The sequence below is a fragment of the Dendronephthya gigantea genome, unplaced genomic scaffold, assembly GCF_004324835.1.
Source record: "Dendronephthya gigantea isolate DGI-Jeju-01 unplaced genomic scaffold, DenGig_1.0 000104F, whole genome shotgun sequence".
Lineage (NCBI taxonomy): Eukaryota > Metazoa > Cnidaria > Anthozoa > Malacalcyonacea > Nephtheidae > Dendronephthya > Dendronephthya gigantea.
In genome coordinates this window covers 35,178-49,624 of record NW_021163114.1, presented here as the reverse complement: position 1 = coordinate 49,624, position 14,447 = coordinate 35,178, and the positions used below count along the sequence as shown (strand labels likewise).

Below are 14,447 nucleotides of genomic sequence, written 5' to 3'. Positions count from 1 at the left end.
GGCCGTCACAGAAATGCTCATGTCCCTGCATGTGGTTCATTCTGAGAACTGGATAACCTATATATATAGTATATTGACAACACAAAGGCGCGTTTAAACAGATTCACCTTCAAGGATAAGTTCTTTCCTAATCAAAATAATTTTAACGAAATTTACGAATAAATTCAAATAGGTGTCATACATTTGTTGATAAATAATTTTATTTTTTCCTTGCAGTTCGAATTCATAACTATTTTAGCGTTTCCTGCAATCTGACCGTGCGAGATTTAAAAGCACAGAGCCAACGCTAAATACGAATTCGGACCGCGAGAAAAAAAAATCTAATATTTACCAGTTTAGTCGTTCGTATAGCGAAACATTTCCCTCGGTCTCACAAACATCCCTTGGCCTTCGGCCTTGGGCTGTACTTGAGACCTTGGGAAATATTTCCCTATACGTACGGACCTCCAATCTGGTAAATAACATCATCTATGCTTTCTATCCGAAAGCATCTTTTACGAGTCAATTTTTCGTAAATTTTTATGACCATCCAATTAAGAAATGGACAACATTTTCTTTGTTTCTACACAGTTATAGAAACACGCTTGGGAGTTTGGGAGAATGAGCCCGTAGGGCGAGAAATATCAGAAGCAAAATCAGACACAAAGTATCACCTATCAGAAACAAAATCTCTGTAGATCAAGTATTTTAGAGTGTTGTATTAAAAAACACACTTGTTAATTCGGTCCACTCGGTGAGTTTGGAAAATTCAGGACACCCGTGTGTATGTTCGGTTTTAATCCAATGTTAATCCGGAAAAAGTGCCCAGTAGTTACGAATTGTGAAATTTGTGGCTTGCTTGTTTAGAAAACGAACCCTTTAGTCCCCTAACATACGACGCAATCACGTGAAATTAAAGGAATTATTCAATATTTCCTCATCCTATCCTACTTTTGACTTTAACTTGACGAATGTGCATCTAATCCCTGTTTTCTTAGAGTATCGTGCACAGTTATGATAGCCGCGTTCAAATGTGGACCCTGCCCAGTGGATATTCAGGAAGTGGAATAATCTGCGCCAAAATTAGCGGAGGTATGCAAATTAAACTTCCGAGAAGCACGAATATTCCTTTCTCATCAGTGCATGACTATTCTCTATAACTCTAGATCTGACCAAGTCTAATAATTCTAATCGAAATGTAGCTTAAGATGTATAATGCAAATATATCGCTAATACATGCATGTAGCAGCATCAGTTGGTATAATTTTGATTTTCGTTGTACATTTCCAGAAAACGACCTACGCGTTGAAAATCCAAAAATATGTCACAAAGAAGCAAAGTGCGTAAACGAGAATGAATACTTTGTTTGTCAAAGCACATATGGGTTCACAGGAGATGGAAGTGATAATTGCACAGGTAACATATCTGCCTCACTAGAGCACCGCGAACCGAAAAATATTCACCCACAATTAATGTTAGTGTGACTGCCATGCATACAATAAAAAAGTTAATTATTCTAATTTCTTTTTCGCTATTTCTGAACCGCCGCGGAGCACCGTGAGATTCTGCTCAGAGATTTAAGTTATACCCGAATGCAAATGCGAAATTGAAGTTGGCATGGCCGCTTGGCGCTTTTGTAAGTTATGCAACCTCGTTTCCGGAGCCTTTTGGAACTATATAGGTAAAATACCCACCTTTCGCGGATATTTTGAAGAAACATAAATTAACCGAATCAAGTAAAATGCCCTGGGAACGAGGTTGCTGGGTTTCTTGTTTTCTGCCATTTACCGCACCCTTTGAACCCACCCCTATTTATTTGCTCGGCTCGGAATAAGCATTTACTTATATGATTGGGATGTTGATCAAAGAATGATTAGGAGTATAAAGTTTTCAATAGTTTTTTCGGCATTGTCACCCAGTCCCGGGTGGACGTTTATAAGGAATCCAGTCCGAGTTTTAAAAATCCAGCCTTTATAATTAATTATTTATACAGCTATTTAGTATAAACTTCGAGGTTACTATTGGTCTAAATTCACTGTCTCTGAAGTCACTAGTCGGTGGTGACTATAGCTTTTTGAAACTATGTTGATTATTATTTGTAATCTTGAAATTTATACTAAAACATATATATAATATAGGCTTGTAATACCTCGCCTTCGGCGACTAATTGTTAAATATATAGCAAACTAATCTCTCCTTATTTTGCTTTTATCTTGCTTTGGATTTGAAGTTACTTAGATTGAAAACGTTACGTCTTTTAACATAAAAAATACAGCAATATTTTCATAAATTTTGGCAAAAATAACAATTATTTGCACATTGTGGGATGACAGCGGTTTCAGGGCTAACTATTTTGGTCAATGAGTCTGCGATACGTTGCTGTTCGATAGCGGATGCGCTAATGAACACAAACAAACTTGCAATACAAACTTTTATGAAATGTAACAAAAAACAGTGAAATTCATAAAATCAGAGTCTCTTTTTACGTTTGGCAAAGTCAGATTGTGTTGCTGTCATAAAGATCTATGGCCAAGTTTAAAAATTCGGTAATAAGAAACTAAATTTACCTTTTCTTTTGGGGACTTGGTTCTTCCAGCGTAGCCCCTGTACACGCGTATACTATACACAAAAATCGACAAATCCTTCGTATTCATCTTTAATTTGTAGAAAATGTACTAACGATTAGCCTTTGCCAAAGCGAGTACGAAATGATAAATACTTCTCAGGTTCGAAGAATAGGCCTCTTCTCAAAGCAAGTAAAATCTCTGTTATTTTCTGGCGCCTCATTTGCTTGTAGCGTAATAAGCTGGCAATTAGTAAGCTGCATAATTTCCATATGCAAATTTGCTGTAATTCCGCTGGCATAGCATGACAGACATAAGACCGAAATCGTTGGCAACGGTGTTTTTGTTAAAGTGAATTTATCAGAGATCAATTAAAAATATTTTATCAGTTTTTATTTATATATAACTAATGTAGACATTTTGTCGTTTCATACTGAAGGGTTAAGTAACTGACATGTGAGTTACTGTTAGGCAAAAAGTATGATAGAGCTTTCTGTTATATAGATATCGATGAGTGCATAAAAACTCCGCATTATTATTATTTTATTATTATTATATAATATATATTATATAATATTAGTATATTATTATATATCGTTGTTCGAACACTGCCGGAAGCTTTTCCTGCAAATGCGTGAGAGGATATAAAGGAGATGGTCAACGAAATTGTTCAGGTAAAAAAATCATATCACTCATGAAAGTCATTTTACGATGCGATTTATATGTATACGTTGATTTTAGATAGGATTGGTTGCATGTTACCTGCACTGTAGCAAGGAATTCTAGTGTGAGAAGTTGTGCTGTGACTTATAGCTGTATACACCCTTTTTCCTATCAATTACCTTAAATACTGGACAAAACATTTCCAAAGACGCAGTCCAGCAAAGACGCCGCCAGGACCGGGGGAGCACTAGAGGAGACTCGCTCAACTTATAGAGCACCTACCTTTTTTCTTCAATTTGTTTTACGAAAATAGCATCTTCACAAAAGCAGCGGAAAATATGTAAATAATAATTATGTTGGAAATGTTGAAATTCCTTCTTTCTATATAATTACAACACGTACCAGATTCTTAGTGAGATTTTGCTTTATTTGTACAGATGTGGATGAATGTGTAGAAACTCTTTGTGACCCTAATTCAAACTGTACCAATAGTGTGGGAAGTTCTCGTGTAAATGCTTGGGAGGTTATACTGGGGACGGTAAAAGTAACTGTTTAGGTGAGATCAATAATTATACTCAGTTTCAACAACGTACTGTTACGTAATAAAATGACAATTTTTGAAGTAATTTCCATGTGCAAATTCACTCTGATTCCGCTTCCATAGAGTAACGGGCATACACCAAAATAGTTAGCAACGGTGCCTTTGTTAATTTTTTAAAATTTTTAGTTTACTATATTTTATTAGTTTTTATTTATATTATAGATAAGGTAAGTTTTTTTTTATATTGTAGCTAAGGTAGACTTTTTGTCAATGTATAAGAGGTAAGCAATTCGCGTTTCAGATACCATTAGACAGAAGGTATGATAGAGCTGTTATATATAGATATCGATGAATGCATAGAAACTCCGCATATTTGTCATGCCAATGCTCGTTGTTCGAACACTGCCGGAGGCTTTTCCTGCAAATGCGTGAGAGGATATAAAGGAGATGGTCTACGAAACTGTTCAGGTAAAAAATTACATCACTCACGAAAGCAATTTTACGATGTATTCGAGCAATCCATATTTTGACTTTGATTTTATACATGATTGGTTGCAAGGGAGAGACCCGGTCAACTTATAGAGTGCTATTACCTTTTTTGTTCACAACAGCAGAAAAGTCTAAATCATAATTATAATTGGCAACAATACGTACAAGATTCTTAGAAAGATTTTTGCTTTATTTGTACAGATGTGGATGAATGTGTAGAAACTCCTTGTGATCCTAATTCAAATTGTACCAATAGTATAGGAAGTTACACGTGTGAATGCTTGAGAGGTTATACTGGGGACGGTAAAAGTGACTGTTCAGGTGAGATCAATAATTACACTCATTTCAACAAGGTACTGTTACGTTCTTAAGGGTAATAGTGGGAGGATTTATTAAGGTTAGGAGTTCAAATTAAAGTTAAACCCATGCAGGTTTAAGATCATGAAAAGCAAGCATGAAGTACTTTTGCTTTCAGCTACGTTGTACTAATTTTAATAGCATTTAATTTTTTTTTAGCCTATTCAAAGATTGTGCGTGTGATAAAATAAAGTCTTAAAATGAATTATAATCGTTTCAGACATAGATGAATGCATTCAATCACCTTTTGAATGTCATGGGAACGGTACATGCATCAATAGGATTGGATCTTATTCTTGTCAATGCAATAAAGGATTTTTTGGAGATGGAAAAATAAATTGCACGGGTAAAGTGGCAATGAAGTTTGCTTCTTTTTTGCTGCCACAAATATGAAGTCAATATTTTTTTGTTTACCAATTTTGATTTTTTTGAAATTCATTAATTTTGTTGCATTTTTCTTCTGTATAGAAAATAAACCCCCTGTGATAAGAACTCCCAACTCGCTGTATGGGATCTTGAATATGGATTTTAAAATTCAGATTGAAGCGCATGATCCGGACGGCGAGGGTCTCATTTTTGCTTTAATTTCTAACCGCACCGTAGCCAATGCTCGAATCACTGAAAAAGGGTTGCTTACAATATCTGATCTAAGGAGTCATTCGACAGTTCATATACTTGTTGAAAATAAAAAGGGCGCCCAAAATGTTTTAATTCTCGACGTGAAAGCCATGCCATGTCCATGCGAACACAATGGTAAATGTTACAAAAAGCAGGATATCACTTATCCTCTTGGAAAATCTGACTACATTTGCCACTGTGAGGAACCATACAAAGGTAAACAGTGTGAAACGCGTCCAGATCCATGCAGACAACTGCCCTGTTTTCCGGGACTCAAATGTTTAACGGCATTGAATTCGGAGGGATTCACATGTGAAAGATGTCCCCATTGTTCAAGGGAGATGGGAAATCTTGTGAACTAAAAAATATGAAAGGTATTTATGCATTAATTTTTTATTTGTGTCGTGACCTTTGTTGATCTAGCTACTGGTGCATGTGATATTCCTGTATGATTTTACACAGGCAAAGAATTTTACCATCTTTTTTTGTTTCTTACATGAACAAATAGGAAGAGATAGTATACATGTGGAGTCCAAGATGACATTAAAAGATGAAAAATGGAACGAGCATTTAACTGTCAATACATCCAAATTACACAGGGAACTTGTCTCACGAATAACAATAGAGGTACACACAATTATTAATTTAATTATGATTACGCATTCAAAATTTTATCCCATTAACTGTCGTGGCAAGGTTGATTTTTTGCCTTTTTAAAATTAATTGCAGGGAAAACTATGTTTACCAATGTATTGAACCCATGCATGCATGTGCTTTGATAAAGCTCAAAGCATGCAGAGGAAATCTTAAGGCCTATTTAGACTACACGATAAGTTGTATGCAATTATCATTCTGACGGATGCAAAAGAGGGCCTATATGCCACAATCTTCATTCATATTGTTCAGATTGGAACTTAAAGTGTCACGTTTGTACGTGTGTTTATACGTTCACATACGCCAGGGTACGAGTCGTATACGACAAATCGCGTAGTGTAAATGGGCCTTTACTTTGTGAACCACAGTGCAAATTTTTTGAAAGATATGAAACCTTGAAAAAAATGTTGCCCGCTCAAAAAAAACGAAAATAGCGCCGATACGTTACAAATAACTGCCGGGACCTTCTCTCTGTTGGTTGAAAGAATTGCGTATTTAATGGCCCTTTAATGAATCATTACGTCAGAGCATTATCGTTTTAAATTTAAAACCACCTTAACAGAGATAGACTTTAAGTTTACTCTTATGAGCCAGGTGTAAAGGTGCGAAACATCATTCTTCAACACATGCGTGAAAAAAATTTTTCATTTTGACAAATAAGTGGGGAAATTAGCCACTACTCGAGAACGAGGTTCCTGGTCGTGGCCAGGTGGCCTCGTTTTAAGTTTACGGCTTATTTCCACATTTATTGGTCAGAGTTAAAAATTATTTTTCCTGCATGTGTTGAAGAACAATGTTTTGTATCATTGCACGTGGCTCGTGCGAGTAAAACTTAAAATCCATCTCAAATTTAAAATTATTCTAAATTTAAAACATAGTGACGTAATTATCGAAAGGGTCCATTTCAAGAAAATACACAAATACGTATATACAAACTTACGTATTCCCTTGATAGTGCTTTGAACTGATGCGATATAAGTTTACTTTTCAACTTGGAAACATTTTTCATTTTTGTTTTACTATATTTTTATATTGAACAGATAAGAAAAATTTACAAAAAAGTACATCACTTCAGCTACGTAATCGTGAAAGGTTTCAGGTATGCTAATTCATATTCTCTGTTCATTCCCAAATCACACTGCTCTGGGGTATTTATTGTTGAAACGAACTGTATGTTAATTTCTTAATCCTAGACCTGGGAGCGTAGTTGTAGATTTTCAGCTGATATTTTCGGGAAAATCAGAAGCTCCTCTTGAACCGTTACACAAAGCGGCAAGCACTGGTCAACTTGGCAATATGACGTTTGAGATGAATGGTAAGGCCTAGTTCATACAAACATGCACGTGTTAATTTTTGGCTTACTGCCTAACCACACGTTGCAGACAACCTATAAACATCATACAGCCACCTTTATCCCTACCATTTTTCAGAAAGTGAATCTGACGCTGACGACGACAAAGATGGCCCAACAAACAAGAGGGTTCTCGTCGTCGTCATTATCGTTGTGATTGTTGTCCTTGTTGTCATAATCGTTCTCGTCGTATTGTTTCGCGTCAGACGACAGAGGACGAACAAGGTAAAAAAACTGACAAAGGATAGAGCAGCCAAAGGCGAAGAAGTACCTTTGAAGTTATTTGGCGATGAGGCTAAAGACGAAAAGTGATATGCCGAACTTTCAACTTATGTTCAGACTTTAGCAGCAATTTTTTAATCTATTATATTTGTATAACGTCATTGTAACTTGTTTCCGGCACATGTATTCTGATTTATCTATATGTATGAAGCACGTATAAGTAAACTATATTAAAAGGGGAATAATATAACTATGCCACAACACTTTACGCTTTTTAGCTGCCGAACGAAGCACGAACGCTTGTTATTGACACCGAAACTGAAAATTATACGAGACGAAATAAATAGTTTTGTATCTTTTAATATGCTCTACTAAGGGCATGCAAGAGTTCATTACATCTATCAATGACATGTTCTACATAACGCAGTAAAGAATGTATTACATTCAATGTACTGATTAGCAAAGTCAATTTAATTTTTTCTACAGACGAGGAATTTCCATCTTCTGTCCCTAGTAAAATGCCAAAGGTACTGGATTAAATTAAAGATAATGTTATACAATGTTTGACTAAGTTATTTGTTCCACTAAATACCGATATTGCTATTAAGAATACTTTAGAGATGACACAAAGGAACAATAGCTATGGCCAGAAATTGCGGATATGGAATATGCAGATTGCCGTAGCAAATTTGCATATCTGTTCAAATATAATTCGTTTGCAGAACTATGAACTATGTCCAAATTTTCTGGCCGTTGATATTACAAACTTACTCTCTTCTATTGTCGTGAATGCTTTGTACGCCAACAAGAAATTTGTATCTCGCCACATTAAAATTCATTTTACCATCCCAGTAATTTTGGAAGGGAGTCCAGGTACAATCACGATTATGTCGTCTTGTACGACAACATCTGAATCTAAATCGTCTGTCTTCATGATGATTACTGTGGTAAGAACGTACACCTGATAAAAATTATATAAAATAATCAGACCTCAAATTACTGCTAAGAAGGCAGAAAACAATCAAAACATTAATCTACCCATATAACCTCATATAATAACAGAAAATTAGGATGTTTGAAAATTAAGATCCCATCTGAAAAGGGTGGAATCACTCAGTGGTTAATGCAAATTAAGTCACTAACTAAATGAAAGTGTCCGAGATGCGTTTTCATCTAGTTTCATATTGCGACCGGAGATTTATGCACATTTAGACGACGATCCCGACCATTATTAATCCTCTGGGTACAGGACCGTGTACATTTGCGATTTTCCTGCGATTTTATATGTACGATTTTCTTATTTTTTTAGACGTGAACGAGTAATAAGTTACGAATACTCTGATTCACTCGTTCACATCTAGTGTAAACGGGCCTTGGACGTTAAGTTACCTGTGATGACTCCATTTGGACATTGGAATAATATTTGGCGATCAAACCAATTGACGAATCCAGTCCAGCCGCATCTATTCGTAATTTTTGCGTTACGTCTGCAGTGAAAAATCCACGACCGATCTTCATGATGGTTGCTATGGAAACTGCTGATGTGACTAATAGATGCACCTACACATTGAAAAGAAGTCATAGTCAAATTGTTAACCATCGCACCTCATTTTCCTAACTTAATTTCTCATTAAACAGAGCAAAAAAAAGCAGTTAACATACGGCGTCCACATTGAAAGGACCATGGAGCATCAAAACGTGTCCAAGCCATAATATTCATTGCATTAACAAGTAGCAAACAGAACGCCAGAATCACTGTCTTCATGGTGTTCACGTGCTGCATAAAATATATAGAAATAAATAAAGCAGCGAAATTTCTTACCAGCATTTGCGTAAATGCAAATCACTTCAAATTGTAGGCTCGATCCGGCAATTCTTTCTTGATTCAGTTTTATTTACTCGAATAGGGCATGTGAGAAATCCATCAAAGGTAACGAAAGACCACAATTAATTTTGTTGTTGTGTAATATGATTGAAATCCCATGCAAATGTAATCATATGCAATTCTATAATTAGACTTCGAGTATCTATCTATCTATCTATCTATCTGCGGCCAACGTTTTTGCAACCATATATATATGCAACAAAATTAATGACAATTAAAGTAGGAATCAGTCAAGGGACTCATCATCAAGCCTCAAGGAGGGGATATAAAATTTCTCTTATTTTGGAGGGCCTGTTTTCTGTTTAGTTCAAAATTTCTTTTAGTTTGAAGGGCCTGTTTTCTGTGTAGTTTGCTTTCTATTTTCTCTGGTTTACGAATAAAAAGGCTTGAAAGTTCCCGGGGGAAATCAACAAACACTGTTGATTTAGAATGCTGCCAATATTGTTTACAACGTTCATAATAAAAATCTTCGGATACTCAAAGAAAACAAGTCAATATAATTATACTCAACTTAAGGGATCGTTTTTCGTGCTATAAAACGTTTGGCCTTCATTTCTCCGGCATGTTGCATGTGCATATCAGTTCCCTATTCGATGTGTGTTTTTAGATGTAAAAATGTCATCGTAATTCGTAACCGAAAATTGATAGATCTTATCGTCTTTAGTGTTATAGTGCATCAAATTTAGGTTTGATTTTATTATTGACTTCGCGTCAAGGCGGTTATTCATTCCTGGTCATCACTTGTGGCCCGGCACGGACGCATTTGCAGGCAAAAGCCGCTTTGCCGTCGGAAGCAAAGCGAATTTAATGGCTGGAGTATAACTCAAAGACAATGCTTATCTTATAACTTTAAGTTCCGGGGCAATATAATTCGTTCAAATACTGGGACATAGCTATAAAATAAACATGGATAACGATTGTATAGAAATGATTTTGAATTTAATAATATTAATTTTATATCTTTGGTTTAATGTTAGGACTAGAGTCTTTCCCGCGTAAGAGAGCTTTAGTTCTCTTGACGTTGAAATTTTGCCGCTTGCCGCGGTTCACGTGGTGTCTTGCATGCAGCCGCTGAAGATGCATGTATTTTCACGTAGCTCATTTACCTCAGCATTTTGTCACTGCAATAGTGTTCACGTATATATATACACTATACACACTCCTAGTACACCTATTGGATCTATCCAAATTTTCTTTGTGGTAATTTTCGAGCATTTTTTCAATGAGGTTTACCGATTTTCTTTAATGTACGTTATCGTAGTTCGATGGTCGCTTATTAAAATGGAGTTTCTTTTCAACCCAGGTGTAAACGACATTTGACTTAACAGCGAAACTGTTAACTGGATGCAAAATTAGAATCGTACACATAAGATATAGGTAAATGACTTCTAACTAGCTGTCAAATTTCCAACAACGGCAACGTCAAACCGCTAACGTTAAACGGTTTGCCCTAAACCTCTAAATAAAGATACGCGCGCACGCAAACGCGATACGATATTTTGAAAACACAAAGTTTAATATGTTTCAAACTAACTAACTAAATGAGCATTCTATTTCTTATTTCAAGATCAAAACTAAAAATGACTTACGAGTTCGATCGTCTTTGGTGTTTCTCTAACTGTCGCACTCTCTGTCAGAACTGTAATGGCACTACTCTGATAAGTTCTGATATAATTATATACGTTCCCATACAGGTGTAAATGCAGGTATATGTTCGTTTTAATTACCATGAACAATTAAAACAATGAAACAATGTTTGTGGAAAACTGGTGTGTTATTTTTTCTAGAAATGTAATATTTTAAAATTCATATTGTTCTTAAAACAAAATAGCTCTCTGGTTAATAAATCTTCACGTTTTGCAACCGACTTTATTTAACGGACAGTTTGTCATAGGACATGCACATGCTGTCGGAGAAAGATATTGTCGGTGACCAGTGGAGAATAAATTTCTTCGTTAATTTGTAAGTTTCTTTGTCATTGGCCATCAACAATGCATCGCTAACTATCGTTGATTAATGTAAACTATAGTATAGGCTTATGACAATATTGCCGCTAGAATACGATTCATTGTTCACTGCAAACAATAGCAATATTCCAATGCTGTTCACGACAATTACAACTAAATGAAATCCAGCATTTTTTTATACACCCTGTAGTGTCTCATATAAGATACCAGAATTATTGAAATTGCCTATTGTTAGAATTCCTGTACTTCAATTTCTTTACAAATAACATTCTGATAACAAATAACATTTTTCCAATTTTCGTCGTACTAATGCGGCGTGTGGAATAACATTTGAGTTCTGTTTAAGTTTATATATATATATATATATATATTATATATATATATATATATATATATATATATATATATATATACACCCGTTTGCAAAAGCGTTGGCCCAAGATAGATAGATATTGTCGGTGACCAGTGGAGAATAAATTTCTTCGTTAATTTGTAAGTTTCTTTGTCATTGGCCATCAACAATGCATCGCTAACTATCGTTGATTAATGTTAACTATAGTATAGGCTTATGACAATATTGCCGCTAGAATACGATTCATTGTTCACTGCAAACAATAGCAATATTCCAATGCTGTTCACGACAATTACAACTAAATGAAATCCAGCATTTTTTTATACACCCAGTAGTGTCTCATATAAGATACCAGAATTATTGAAATTGCCTATTGTTAGAATTCCTGTACTTCAATTTCTTTACAAATAACATTCTGATAACAAATAACATTTTTCCAATTTTCGTCGTACTAATGCGGCGTGTGGAATAACATTTGAGTTCTGTTTAAGTTTATATATATATATATATATATATATATATATATATATATATATATATATATATATATATATACACCCGTTTGCCAAAACGTTGGCCCAAGATAGATAGATAGATAGATACTTGAAGTCTAATTATAGAATTGCATATGATTACATTTGCATTGGATTTCAATCATATTACACAACATATGCAATTCTAATTAGATTTTGGGTATCTATCTATATATCTATCTGCGGCCAACGTTTTTGCAAACGGGTGTATATATATATATATATATATATATATATATATATATATATATATATTTATATATATATATATATATATATATATATATATATATATATATATATATATATATATATATATATATATATATATATATGTAGTAACACGCGTGCGTGGGAGTTTGGCAGAACGAGAAATAATCAATGGAAAACGAGCCTATAGGGCGAGTTATTATTTATATCTTGGATATATATTATATTGTATTATATATTATATTTCATATACATATCGTTATTTCGTTATTTCTTCTTGGAATTTCGCTCTGAAAATTGATTTAAAGAAAGTGGATATTGATGTAGCTATATTAAGAGTAGTTTTCCAAGAAATTTCTCTGTATAAATCATTATTCTTCATTGCAAGCAACAACAATATTAATTCTAACACTTTTCACGCCGATTACCAGTAATTAAAAACCAGCCTTTTTTGAAACACCCTGTAGTATCTCATACAGGGTTGGTAGATAGCTGCATATATGAGGCCAAACAACATCACACTAGTTCTTTGTTTTCTTTGTCTTTGCCTTTTGTTTTCTTTGTTTTCTTGATAGCACTAATGACAATTTGGCCTCAAATATTTGCATATCTACCAACTCTGGTCTCATATAAGATACGAGAATTATTGAAATTGCCTATTGTTAGAATTTCTGTACAGGGTGTATAAAAAAAAACGCAACCACTTAATATTCTAAAATTCATATTGTTTATAAGCTCAATAGATTTTATGCCCCTGGGATTTTAAAATGGCTTCTAATCGTACAGTTCAACTGCTAATGGTCAAATCAGCTAAACTAATAATGGTGTAGCTAACAACCGAACAACGAGTTTTTATTGTCGTGCATGATAACTTGAATGCTAACTGTCGACCTTGTAAAATAAATTGTAAATAACATTTTACTCGTTAAATACTTTCAATTCAGCTCGTTGGTTTACGCACCCGACTTTGTTTACCGACGATTGTGCCGCTAGAATATGATTACAAGCTTTCTCGCATTCCAGGGGCCAAACGTCTTTTGTGTTGTAGAACAAAGAGGATATTCATGAATATTAAGTGGTTGCGTTTTTTTTTGATACACCCTGTACTCCAAATTCTTTACAAATTCAACATTCCTGCATATATTTGTTCATTCTCGTTGACGCTAAAACTTCTATAACAGTTGCGATGAGTTAAAGAACCTATAAATTCTGTTTGAATTTCCGTATAGGTTATAAACATATTAGTTAATCGTAATTCGTGCATGTCGTGCAGTTTTCGTATGAAGTCATATTAACACCAAATTGCGAACCACAAAATTGAATTGTTGATAATATTTCATTATTTTTTTATTCTAACTTTCTCAATTCTATAGCCCAAGAAACGTAGTCGTTGATTTCCACCTAATATTTTCTGGAAAAGTAAAGGCTCCTCTTGGACCGTTACTCAACGTTTCAACCTTACTGAAATTGCCTATTGTTAGAATTTCTGCATTCCAATTTCTTTACAAATAACATTCCTGCATATTTTTTTATTCGCGTGGTGACGCTGAAAGTCAAGTAATGCGCGATGTGTGGATGAACATTTGAGTCCTGTTTAAATGTAAGCATATAGTTAATTTGACAAGGGATAAGTGAGCAGTCAGGTTACTATACATTTATCATACATTATTTAAGACTAGAAAACATTTTCCTTGTTTCTATACAGTTAATTATATATAGAAACACGCGTGCCTAAGAGTTTGGCAGAACGACAAATAATTAATGGGAAAACGAGCCTATAGGGCGAGTTATTATTTATTTCTTGGATATATATTATATTGTATTATATATTATATTTCATATACATATCGTTATTTCGTTATTTCGTTATTTCTTCTTGGAATTTCGCTCTGAAAATTGATTTAAAGAAAGTGGATATTCACTGTAGCTATATATTAAGAGTAGTTTTCCAAGAAATTTCTCTGTATAGCTAAATCGTTATTCTTCATTGCAAACAACAGCAATATTAATTCTAACACTGTTCAAGACAATTACCAGTTATTGAAAACCAGCTTTTTTTATA

General features: G+C 34.4%; 2 protein-coding genes across 2 annotated transcripts; one reads left to right on the top strand and one right to left on the bottom strand.

The window, feature by feature from the left end:
* The first annotated feature begins 5,723 nt into the window (after positions 1 to 5,723).
* On the top strand, positions 5,724 to 7,751 carry LOC114534648. The gene is made up of 4 exons (XM_028556119.1): positions 5,724 to 5,838; positions 6,906 to 6,964; positions 7,059 to 7,180; positions 7,296 to 7,751. Exons 1-4 carry the CDS (start codon positions 5,749 to 5,751, stop codon positions 7,526 to 7,528), a joined length of 504 nt encoding a protein of 167 aa, XP_028411920.1. The 5' UTR covers positions 5,724 to 5,748; the 3' UTR covers positions 7,529 to 7,751.
* A 47-nt stretch (positions 7,752 to 7,798) lies between these two features.
* Positions 7,799 to 10,964, bottom strand: LOC114534647 (hemagglutinin/amebocyte aggregation factor-like). Its single transcript, XM_028556118.1, has 5 exons — positions 10,913 to 10,964; positions 9,101 to 9,215; positions 8,828 to 8,998; positions 8,210 to 8,399; positions 7,799 to 7,948 (listed from the first exon to the last, which is right to left on the bottom strand). The coding sequence occupies exons 2-5, from the start codon at positions 9,201 to 9,203 to the stop codon at positions 7,909 to 7,911; spliced, it is 504 nt and encodes a 167-aa protein (XP_028411919.1). The 5' UTR covers positions 9,204 to 9,215; positions 10,913 to 10,964; the 3' UTR covers positions 7,799 to 7,908.
* Between the last annotated feature and the right edge of the window lie 3,483 nt (positions 10,965 to 14,447).